Here is a 12,976-nt window from a genome sequence, read left to right on the forward strand (position 1 = left end):
GAATTAGACTACCATTACACTTTTCAAAGGCAAATAGGATGTAATGACCTGTAGGTTAATTTTCTTGCAAGGACCTGGGATATCATAACAGAGCTGGGTGTTGGGTTCCTACTTCTAGATGGAGGTCAGATGCTCAGGGATATGGCTTGAATGAAGGTTTGGGATATTACAGCTGAGGCTGAGCTGCCTGGGAGCAAGAGGGCTGGCAGGGTTATTGAGGGTGGGTTGCCCCTGTGGAATATGGAAACAGGCATTTGGCCCAGCATCTTCCCTAGGATTCCGAAGCCTCGAAGCCTACTCAGCAACAAACAAATGTGGAGTAGGATGAGTGTGGACATTGTAGCAGCATTTCACTACTCCCTGAATATTTACAATTCTCCAGGCAAGTGCAAGTGCTGAACTTGTAGAAAATCACCCCACTCCAGAATTTGTTTAAAATTCGAAGTCTTGACTAAACAAATTTAGCTGTGCCTAGAGATCTAAAATCTAGATGTTCTCAAGAGTCAATCTATCTGTAATTAAAGGCTTTGCAACTCTACCTTGACTCTTAGACTTCTGCCCATTCTGAATGGGTCAGAAAGCCAAGGTGTTGTATTCCTGGTGACTGAGTCTTCTATTTCTAACCAGGAAAAAGATAAGGGAACTAACAAGTGGCCCATTGAAATATGCCTCCTCCATTCAGCATTACTTTCAACAGATGTTTTGTGACTATTTCCAGAACTGGAGTAAAAAGATGCCTTAATTTGTATGTGTGAAATGGCACCACTGCAAAACTCTGCACTTTAAGCTTATACAGGCTTGATGGTTAATATTTTTTATTTGAAGTTACCTAAAGAGTTACCGAGGTTACAGATTTTTTTTCTTAATTTCACTCTATTTCAGGTAAATTATCTAAAGCAAAACTGAACAAAACTAAAACCCGTATGTCAGAAACTTCCATCACCATTAAATTTAGAAAATGTAACCAGGAGCTCACAAAGAACTTTCCATACTCACTGGATAGAGGAGCGCTAGGTGACTTGTGCAAATTGTTTCCTGGTCTGGCTATCTCACCAGTTCTCACTAGCAATAAAACAGCTTCTGACGTTTTTTTTACAAATGTATCAGTTCTGTCTCACTGGGCCTGAGGATGGTAATCACAGCATTTAAAAAAAAAAACTAAATAATTAACATGCAGAGGCCCACCGAGATACTGTGGCATTAAATGACAGGGGAATATTATCTGTGATTTGTATCTGAACTGGAAGTTCAGATACATTCACATAATGCAGTACTTTCTCATTCGCAAATTCATATCTAAAAATGAAATCTATATGCTTTTACTATAATTATGGTCAAAATTCATTTTTAGAACTAGTACTGTTCAATGCAGTTAACAAAGCAAGCCTATGAAAGATGTTTATATTTAGTGAATAGAATTGAGTCTGATTTGCTTTAACTTGAAAGTAAACAGTTACTAGCAGAAAAGAGTTTGAACACAGCTGTGTTAACTACTTGTTCTGACCTTTAGATTGTAGTTCTATGCAAAGCCTTAAATAGGACAACTGGGTTACACTCTTACCCTTGTGTATACAAAACATCCTTCTGGTGTCCTTCAAATTTGCACACACTCTCATACTTTAATTTACATCCTAATGAAGATTACACGAAGTACCTGCAGTCCCTGCTGTTTGTTACTCTGCAACATTCAGTCTGCAATTTGGTTTCTATTCCTCCAGTAGAAAAGATGTCAGACCCCAAAATATACTGCAAAATGTCACATCTGCAGAGTTAGCATTTCAGAAACCCGGTTTTGCTGTGGCCTCTGCTAAACTTTGAGAGGGCTTTGTTCCACCCAGCCCCTGCTCCAGTTCTCCCTCTTGGTTGTGGAGACACTTATCCTCCTCTTCAGTTAATGAGTTTCACCTAGTCTAGCCGTTTGTATTTTTATAAAGGATCTGTGAAGCACCAACTGCAAAAGAAGGAAAAGGCTTTTGCTTTGCATTAATAAGAAAGTGGAACTCTATAGTAAAAAACATTTCTTTTAATGTTTCAGGAATCGAACCTTTTCCTAACATAGTCTCTGGGTGTAGAATGTTAAGCCTTCTGCAGCAATTACTTCAAGCTTGGGGGTTTTTTAGTACTTAAGAAATGCTGAATGAAAAAAGATGTGGCTACAATACATATACTTTCAGAAAATGGTGAATGGAAAAAAGATTGTTTGCTTCTGGTGACATTATTTCCAGTAGTGTTCATTTAATTTAAAGGATTCTTTGTTTGGAAATAAACTATGAGTGAGTGTGTGTGTGTGTATGTGTGTGTGTGTGTGTGTGTGTGTGTGTGTAGAGCTGTTGTAGGTTTATTTTCCTTAAAGGCATCACTGGATGTTCACGGACCTTTGTTAGTGTTGGTCTGTTAAAAAATTATTGAAAATTGTGTGAAATTTTAAAACATTTTCTAGAGGTAGTATAGTCAAACGGAAAACAAAGCACTTTGAACTACCGCACATCAGTAACAGTTTAACAGCAAAATTAACACTGATTTCTGAAGTCAATCCACAAGTAATGCAAAAGCTCAACCTAGGAGATTTTTCTGTATGTTTATCGCACCATTTAAGACTAATTTGTCTACTGAGATTATATTAAACGCCTTTAAAATTAAGTCTCATTCTCCAAAAATGCACAACGGTGTTTTGATAAAAGACAATCTCTTTGCTTTATGCTTCCTTTTCTTGCCTTGAAAGGAACTGGGGTTATTTAAAAAAAAAAAAAAAAGATTTACTTTATAAAATAAATTTTGGAGGAAGTGCAAGTTTGACTTCTATGTACCTTTCTATGTGATTACTTTGAACTTTCCAGAAAAATGTTCAAACCATGAGAGGAAATTGAATGTTTCACACTCAAACTTGTTCTTCTAAAAGCTCAAAGGCAGAAGCGGTTTGGTATCTCTGGCGACCATCTGTTTTGATTATTTGAAAGCATGTTAACTTCTATTAATTCTCTAAGTCGCACCCGTCAGTCGGCTCTGTTTCCTCCACTATGACTGTTTTAATAAAGTGAAGGAGCTGTGCTGCCACACTCTGCCTAAGGAAAAAGAAAAAATCCTACAGCACTTGAAGAGAAATGACCTCTTGACTTTTAGAAAACGTACTTAAGGCTTTTTTAGAGTTATATTTAAATATCCATTTGAAATACTGAAAATATAAGTTGGCATATTAAAGAGCAAATATTTATACAACAAAACACCGATAGAGTTGGTGCAACTCCTACTGGATTCTAAATATGATGGGAACGTGTAATTATCTTATTTCTGTGTATTTTGATAACAATTCAGTAAAACACCTTATTTTTTTTGACATGCTTTGAAACAGATTGGTGGTTCCTTTTACTTGTTTGTTCTAGTACTTTGTCAAGGAGTCCAAATTCAGGTAAAAATACTTTAAAGAGAAGGAAAGGGTATGTTTATCAGCTGATTTGGAAAGGCTTGATTTTATATAAAAAGTAATTTATAATCCTTTTTAAAAAAAATAATGAGCTGTATCTTGGGGTGGGGGTCGGGGTAGTTGTACTCTTTTAGGATAATATACAATTACTTTGTTGCCTAATGATTAACAAAATATTTTAAAATTAGTATTTAAATATAAAAACGGTAACAATCCATATAGTTAGTATTTCAATTCTTTTTATTCCATTTCTCCATTTCACCCAAATGGCAGTTATTCCTCAGCAATCATGTTGCTCTGTGTATGAGCCACTTTTGGGCTACAATTCAATTTACTTTCAATCAAGCATTAACGAAATTGCACTTAGGGGAGGGGCTTTGCAAATTAATCTCCCAAAATAAATTCCACTTCAAGGATTCATCGTGAAAGCTGGTTGATTTATAGAGATACAAACACCAACAAAGTTTCCGACTTCTAAAACTCCGAGAGCTTTGGTTAGGAACGTGGTGAATGCGGATTCCATCAGTTCTTCGCATAACTTAGGAACTTCTGAAAGAAGGGAAATCACCACCTCAAAGTGTGGTATCACATTATTCGGTCCGGGGCTGTCGCCTTCTCCCACCCCCAGTACAGAGGTTCAGAGCAGCCTGACCCTCTCCGCGACTCATTCGTTCTTATCTCCATGCACTAACGGGTCAGCTTCTGTACATTTCCCCATCCGTTCGGTTCTTGCAGTTTCTTGGCGGATCCTGCGAGTCGCAGGCCGACCCCCGGGGCTCATCACCACGTTCTGCCATAGAGCAGGTTGGTGCCGAGCACGCCTCCGCCGTAGTCCCCGGTGGCCGCGTCCAGGCCCGCCAAGCCGCCCCCGGGACCGTGCAGAGCCGGCGGGCTGGGCGAAAGCTCCTCGAGCTCTGGCGCGGGCGTCGGGGCCTGCGGCTGCTGGCCGCCCTGGCCAGGCGTCGGGGTGCCCGCGCCGTTCTGGCACGGCTTGCCGTCCTTCACCAGCACCGGTACGGCCACGCGGCGCGGCGACGGCGGCGGCGGAGGCGGTGGCTGACCCAAGCCGCCCTCCTGTTGCAGCTGCTGCGCCGCCTTGTCCTTGGCCTGCCTCTTCATCTTGTAGCGATGGTTCTGGAACCAGATCTTGACCTGCGTGGGCGTCAGGTGGATCATGCTGGCCAGGTGCTCGCGCTCGGGCGCCGACAGGTACTTCTGCTGCTTGAAGCGCCGCTCCAGCTCGTAGACCTGCGCTTGCGAGAACAGCACGCGGCGCTTCCTTCGCGGCGCGGCCGCGTGCAGCGGCGCCAGCGACTTGGCGGCGTCCGCGATGCCGGTCAGCGAGCCCATGCCGGCCACGTTCACGCCCGCCGACGGCCCCATGAACCTGGAGACTGGGGAGGGGGCCCAAGAAGGACGGCCGGTGAGCCCGGGGCCTGCGGGAACCGCTCCCGCCGTCGCCCCGCTCGCTTTAAGGAACGGCGCGGGGGCCCCGACCGGATCGCGGGACCCCTCGAGCGCCGCGGCCCGCGCCCCGCTCCCTCCGCGTGCCCAGGGGCCCGGCAGCTCCCGCGCGCCCCGGGGGGCTCCCAGGACCCCCCGCGCGTCCCAGGCCGCCCAGCGCGTCCCAAGCCTGCACCCAGAACCCCTCACGAGCCCCAGGCCGCGTCCCAGGACCCCCCGCGCGTCGGCCCTCGGGCACTGCTGACGGGGACGCCAGCACCCTCGCGCCCCGGCCGTGGCGGGAAACGCCCGCGCCGCCGGCCTGCCCTCCGTCCCGCGCCTCTGGCCCCGCTCACTTGACGAGTAGCGCGGGTCCGTGTTGGCGCCGTACCAGCCGGTGGCCGCGGCCGCCGCGCCGCCCCGCATGCCGTCCGTGTAGGCGGGCAGCTCACCCATGTTGCCCAGGCCGCCGTTGCAGTAGCTGCCCATGGCGCCGTGCGGGAACTGAGAGACGCCGGGAGGCATGTGGTAGGTGGCGGCCGCCGCCGCCGCCGCCGCCGCTGCCGCCGCCGCCGCCGCCGCGTTGTGTCCGGCCATGGCGTGGGGCGGCTGCATGCCCGCCACGGCCGCCGCCTGCGAGGAGGGGCCAGTCGGCGGCGCGCGGTAGGCGGCGGCCCCCAGGGGCGCCCCCAGGCCGGGCGGCGCGCCGTCCATGACGCCGCCGAACTTCTTGTAGGTCTCCTCGATGGGGCTCAGGATGTCGGACACGGAGAAGGGCGTCGTGTGCTTGGGGCTCAACGACATGGCTCGGCGGACGGCCAGGTAGGGGGGCCCGGGGCGGGCGCGGGCGGGACGCGGCGGCCGCTTGTCGCCGCCACTTGGCCCGGCGGCAGCGCCAGTGGAGAGCTGTCCGCGGCGCGGCGAGCCCCCGAGCTGCGGGATCTCGGGTTTATTTTAGTCCAGCGCCAGGTTTACGACAGACTCGGGGGGCGGAGCAACATCCCCAACGAGCAAACAATGGTCATTGACATCTTTTTCCCCCCTCTCACCCCCTCTTCCCCATAACGGAGGCAAAAAAAGGTAAAGGGCCAGTTGGGTGTTTCTTGAAAAGATTACCCCCCTTTCTGTCTCCATCCTTTGCGCTTCTATCCGGGCTACCTTAGCCCTCGAGAAATAAAAAAATCTGAGGCCCCTGAAAGACCCACGCTTGTTTTACGCACACCGAGAGTTTTTTCTAAAGTGACTTAGTAGCAAAGTTCAGTGTAACGTCGAGGGTGGGGGGGAGGACAAACAGCTGTTAAGTTTGGGAGGGGGATGTTTTGCAGGGCTCACCTCCTTTCTGGTTACCAGCCCCTTACTGGCTCCATCATCTAAAGTGTTAAAAAAAAAAAAAGGCTCTTGGGTCCCAGCATAAGAGCAGATAAAGAGGAGAGGTACAATGACCGTCCTCTGCCATTGTAGGGCTCTCTAATTTATGCATCGTTAGATCCTTTAAAGCATCATTTTGTAGGCAACCTAACAGACACTTACAAATTAGCTCAAAGTATCCAAATCCAAAGAAGAGGGACAGCACACACAGAGAGATGCTGGCTTACAGAGATGCTGACTTGTAAGTATGCTGTTCCTACTCTCAGGGTAGAAACTGAACAAGACAATGTGTATTTGCTAAAAAACGTTTTCTATTTAATTTGTACTTTCATTACCGCTATCTTTTCTTTGTCCTCATCCCTAGAATCTGACTTATGGTTTATTCTTCTATCACTACCCTGATATGAAAGAGGGAGGGAAAGAGAAAGAGAAAGAGACAGAGGGGGGGGGGTAGGGAAGGGGGAGGGAGGAACTGGGGGGGGGAGATTGAGATTTCAAGTATGTTTATTTGTTGTAACAGATCTTTTTGGTGGTGTTGGGAAAATAACCTGTGTAAGGAGCATCAACATTGATGTGGATGCAGAAAGCAGGTTAAAATCGGCAGCTCTTCTTGAAAAGGCAAACCCATAAACTGATTTCCCAAAAAAAAAAAAAAAAAAAAAAATGTTGTCTCTTGGTATACAAACGTTTCCTCATAACAAAGAACTTACACTTTATGAACTTACTGTAAGTGCTGAACAAGACAAAGACGTGTGCAGGCACCACTAAAATTGAAAAACGTGGGGATGAGAGGGAAACAAAGACACATTTTAAAAGTTTTCCTGGAAACTGGAGTAGAAGAAAGAAAAATGTTTCTTATGCAAGATTTTATTGTGCCTAAAAACAAAAGAGTAACACCCCAAGTTCAACCTGGCAGCACATGCTTCGAAGATCTGCACAGTTCAGCATCATCTCTTTCTTGGTTTCAGTCCTGTGGTTTGAATGTCCTTGGTGGTTCTGTCTTGGGATTTTAATAAACAACTGTGTTCATTTCCATGTACTTTTGCAAAGAACCTGCCTTTTGTAGGGAGAAAAAAACCATATGATCACTCATGGAAAGAAAATGACAACCAGAGTACTGGTTAATATTTTAGAACACACACTATGGGACAAAATGCCAGGTCCTAGCAGTTGTTTACAGACATCAGACTGTCTTAACAAGACAAGTATTGCTACAGTCTGACATAATGATACTTCTACAGGTCTTCCCTGAACTTGAGACACTTATGCTGGAACTCTGGACTCACATGTTTTGAACTAATGATATACAAAGAAGCCTTTGGGGGGAGGGCACTCAAATGCTGGGATCCCTTTACAATGTGGGTTCTAAACTTTGATTTACTTTAAATTCTATTCCTTACTACTAATTAGCTTAAAAACAACAGAAAGTAATCTTAAACTTTAAACAAAGATAAGGTGAATAAATACAGTTTTCATAATATCTGTGAATATGAAAGTCTCTTGCAAACCATTAGATTTTTCAAGTTTAGGCACATTTAAAAATAAAACAATTATCATAAGCTTCATGTTGAGGAGCTATCCAAGCCAGGAAAAAGCAGTTATAGTTCTTTCAGATAAATTTTCTGTTTTCTAGATATACATTTTATCTTGTGACATTTTATTCATAAAACTTTAGTGCGACAATTTAAAAAGTGCCTATACTATATTTTATTCAGTTTATCAGTGCATGCAGATCCAGAGATTTCCTACTATAAAATGAAAATATAAAACAAAACAGAATTTCTGCCAAAAATTCACTTTCTGACTGCTTGGGCCAAATAGAATTCCTTTCCTGGATATGAAATTTTCGGAAAGAAAAAAAAAATCTTAAAATCTTCCACATTTAAAAGAATCAATTATTGTGTCTTACCCTGGAAAGTTCATACCTTTAAAATATAGTTGCTATTTGAACGTGTACAGAAGAGTTGATGATAGACTCTGGAGAATGTATACACGTACATCTAAGGACAAAATAATTTGATACTCTGCTGATGATTTCCATTAAACTCATTTTATTCAATTATTCTCTGCCCAAATTGTGAATGGAAATTTATAGTTAGTGATCATTAAATACTATTGACTATATGTCACAAAAATGTATTTCTCAGGAATGTTCTCTTGTTATTTCTTCTCTCCTCTTGGCACTTAGCAGAAAGAAAGGAAAGAAAGAAACTCTTAAGGAGAATACAGTGGTGAAAGGGAAGGTTCTCCCTCTCCTACTCTAGTCTCTTTTCTCATTTCCTCTCCCCACAACACTTGACATTGTATTCTGCTAGGATTGGCTCCTGGTCTTGAAGCACAATGCTACTTTGCATACAGGGGACAGCATGTATTTGGTTTTTGGTGCCTTGACTATTTTCCATAGTTCAGATTTTTGTAGTTTCACACATCACACAACACTGAAAACTTACTAAGACAGCCTATAGCTGAAAAAGAAAAATTTGCTAGACAAAAAGATTCAGTAGGTTTATTCCTTTTTTTAAACAAAAATTGAAATGTATGGCAAATCTCTGATATATTAGTTAACTTTGGAAACAAAAATCCTGGCAAGAAGCTAGACTAAATTAAAATACTAAAATCAGAAGAAAGAGCCTTCCCTGCAATTGGGATTTACTGTTGTCATGCAGCTCAGCCAGAGGGGCCTGGGAAAAGGGGAGAAACCTTGTGACAGACCCCTTTTGAAGTAGAGTTCCAGCTAGAACCAAGAGGGAGACTTTGTTTTTCTATGGTGGCACATGGATTTTGTCAATAGCTCCTGAATTTTTGCATCAGGGTGACTGTCCTTGAAAATATTACTCTCTGTGGAATAATCAAGACTATAAGTGCTGTTTAGAAATGAGACACTTGCTGCACTTAGAATTAGTTTGAAATAGTTGTAAACTTATTTGGTTAGTGAAATTCTCATGTTGGAGAAGTACCTGTAATTTAACAATTGCAATCCTTTTTTACTTGGAAAGTAATAAAAGAATCATGTCAGTAGCACTAATTTTGTGTAGCAAAATTTGAAGGTATAAACAAAATACTAAGGATACAAAATGAAGTTTATTTTTAAATTTTTGATAATTTTATCAATTTATGGAATTTAGTTCCCTTTTTTGTTTTTAGTTTTCTTAGATACTTTCAGTTTTAATTGGTTATTTAAATTATTTCACATTTCTTAGGCCAATTTTACTCATATATTGATGACTTTCTCTGATACACAGTGCTACCTTTATATTTTCTTTATAAAATGCAAATTTTCATGATTTAACTACCTACAAAAAGACTCTTGACTAAATCTGAAAAATATTCAGATGTTTTTAGATGAAAAATTGTTTTCTGCTTTCTCACTAAGGGTAAGTCTAACCAATGATTTTGTTTTAAATTAGTACAATTATTAATAGATCTTTCAAACATCATGAAAACAAGTGGTAAATATCAGCAATGTTATCATTGGCTAAATCATAATAATGAATTTTTAATATGATTACCCAGAATAAAAACAGAGAAACAAAACAAAACAAACCCTTCACAAACAAATAATATAAAGCAACCCACACCAAACAATGTACTTCTCCTAATATAGGAAAGCTGTAATCTTAGTTTTTAACTTGCAGTAGAAAATGACAGGGCGTATGTATATGTGCATCTAAAACAAGAAGAATAAATACATCTACTACATTACAATTCTCTTACCTTAGGATACAAACTTGAATTAGATATTTATGCTTTTCTGTAGTTTTAGAAATAATATTTTGGAGTAAAGTTATGTATGCTATAGAAAAACTAACAACATTGTAATATAATTTTTGTTTCTAAATAACAAGTTTATGTGTATATCTTTCTACCATAGAAAGTCTAAAACTTTGTTATTTCTATTTGCTTTTCACATATTTTAGAATGTCATTAAATTCCTCTTATAAAAAGAATACTTTGAATTTTAAGAAAAAATCATTTTTATTATTTTATGCAGGAAAAATTCTAATTTTTCTTTCTCTATACATTCTTAATAGGAACTATTACACATGGCCTTTAAAATATATACCTTCATAATTTCATATACAATCAATATCCCCAGTCTAAGTTAGTTTAATGATTTTAATGCAAATTATATTAATGTTGCATCATCTTAGCTTTATGAGTTAGTTTGCAACAATCAAAGGTGTTCTTTCTGTATCTGAGCTGGATGTTTGGGTTATTTGCTGCCAGCACTTACTTAAAGGAGATCTCCAATTTTTGATATTTGTTGCGTTGACTATTAGACTGTTGCATTGCTGTTAAAGCTGTACTATGTATATTTTAGAAGAAACAACTAGAGCAATATTACAATCAGAAATAATTTCTTCACTTTTTTGTCTATATTGCTAATGTTGAAGTGTTATTTACTAGTTGTTTATGTATATCAGTCTGAATATTTGATTGATAATTGTGCTTACAAGGAAGTGTCTACTTCATAAAACAGTTTGGGTAAATTTCAAGCAACTTAGTTATTAGCTCAATACTATGCATTAAAAAGCCGGATACAAAAGAGTTAATCACTCTACTCATTGTGAGTACCATTAGGAAAATCTTATTGATAAAGTTGCCTCATAAGATCTCAAGAGTAAAATCAAGTTGGATATTGTAACACATTGGTAATCATAAATCTCTTGAGGTATAAGAATTGTGGGTTCAAGGCTAGCCTGTGTGTCATAGTCAATTTGAAGCCAACTTGGGCTACCACCGGAAGAGATCCTGTCAACAAATAAGCAAACAGATAGCAGTGGAGGTTTTAATGATGTCTCATTCTGAAGTGCTGAGGGTCGACCCCAAGTCTAAATGCTTTCAACAACACCTTCAGTAAAAAAAAAAAAAAAAAAACACAGTATGTTTGTCAGATGGACTTGAAAATGATTCCCTAAAGTACTAGCTGTGAAGTAAACTAAGAATGGGATCTGACACTTTGACAGATCTAATGTTTATTTTAAAGTTCTAAAAAATTAAATACTAGATATAAAATTTAAGTATAGGAAGTAATATAACAACTATATGGGAAAGGTTTGTTTGTTTCTTTTAGAAAAAAACAGAAGAATTTCACAAAATACAGAAGTATCACAAAGCACAAGGCATTGTAATTCAGTCTAAAATATAGCTCCAGAGAAATAAGATTTGCTTGATAAATTTTCTACCAGTTTAAGTGAAAACCAATTTATTGTTGGCATGTTGTTAAGAATGTATAATATCTAATAAAGACAAAAGTGGCAAATTACCATAATGAAAAGCCTAAAACTACAGTATCAGTTTTAAGAACAACACAAGTTCAATGACAAAGAATGGTGAGACTCAATAAGTGAAAACAAATTATGTAGTAAAGATGAAAGCTTTAATAATCTAGTTGATACTTTTATACAGCTAACTTTTACACATAAACAATATTCAATACAAGTGATATTTATGTCTGAAGTTTTGTCTTTATATAACAATCTGCTAGGTATATATCTAAGAGTGGATTCTCTTAAATACAATATTTCTTTAGGATAATTGGCGATAATGCATATATGATTGAGCTGCTATTGGCAGATTGCCTTGACATAGCTTTTACTAATGATTTGCAGATTAAAAGGATGGTGCAAATGGTGGTTTAGAAATTGCTTTCTAAAGACACTGAAGGATGGAAGGGAACCTGGGGCTTCCCGTGCCCCTGAAATCATCTTCGCATAAAATCAGGTTTAGTAGAGACAAGTGTCATTTTAAGTGCCTGTCATGAAAAGAGTGACATAAAGGGATTGTTTGAGCATAGCTCTTTAATGATAAATCATGGTATACGTTCTACACTCACACCAAAGAAGGAATAATGTGTGTATATTCAATGTAGTCTCTGTGACTCAATTTATCCTCATAGATAATGAATGAGCACAAGTTCATGAAAAGTCAAACATTTTTCATGACTACAGATGTCTGTTTATGAAGGTAGGGTTACACACCTTTAACCCCAGCAGTGAAGAGATTGAAAAAGAAAGATGATGGATTTGAAGTCAGCCTGTGTCTCATATAAGACCTAAATCAAAAAGAAAAAAGGGAAAGGAAAGATAGCCATAAACTATCTTTACTTATTTAGGTTGCATCATTTGTGTGTTCAAGCCAGCTGTATTTGTCAAATAGCTATTTCGACACCCAGGAGGAATTGTATCGGGAAAAATGCAGTTTGTTTATTCTTTGATTCTTAAAAATATATGGCAGGTTACCAAGATCTCAAAAATAAGAACTTTTTTGAAAGAATAGGAGGAGAAACATTTATCTACACAGACTATAAAGTCTCCTGAGTTTATCAGCTTCTCAGAACTTGTCCTACTTGGAATGTGGCAGTAGGCTTAAATTCTAAATGTCACTAGCAGTTATTAATATCTTGTAACGTACTCAATGATGGCATGAGTTTTATGTGTTTGTCTAAGTTAACTGATACATAGAGCTTAAAAGTGTGATTGACATTGGCATACATTAAGTAAATTCTCTAAATAGGAGAGGAAAGAAAGACTCAGAAAATTGTGCATTATTTTCTTCTGAGTCTGCAATGGTGATGGGTCAAGGTTTATGCAAACTTTGAGTGTCAATTGTTAGAGACTAATTTTGGGGGAGAATGAATTTTTTTGTTGGATATATTTTATTTGAAATATATTTATTTAAAATAAATAAATATATATATTTATTGAAATAATATATATTAGATATATATTATTTCAAATGTTA

The 12,976-nt window shown here is 40.0% G+C and overlaps 1 protein-coding gene across 1 annotated transcript; it reads right to left on the reverse strand.

The window, feature by feature from the left end:
* Window positions 1-4,201: 4,201 nt before the first annotated feature.
* NKX2-4 (NK2 homeobox 4) lies at window positions 4,202-5,668 on the reverse strand (the record flags this gene model as incomplete). The annotated part of the gene is made up of 2 exons (XM_080931787.1): window positions 4,202-4,815; window positions 5,221-5,668. 2 exons carry the CDS (start codon window positions 5,666-5,668, stop codon window positions 4,202-4,204), a joined length of 1,062 nt encoding a protein of 353 aa, XP_080787913.1.
* Between the last annotated feature and the right edge of the window lie 7,308 nt (window positions 5,669-12,976).

This window comes from Micromys minutus, assembly GCF_963924665.1.
Source record: "Micromys minutus genome assembly, chromosome: 17".
NCBI classification, from domain to species: Eukaryota; Metazoa; Chordata; class Mammalia; order Rodentia; family Muridae; genus Micromys; species Micromys minutus.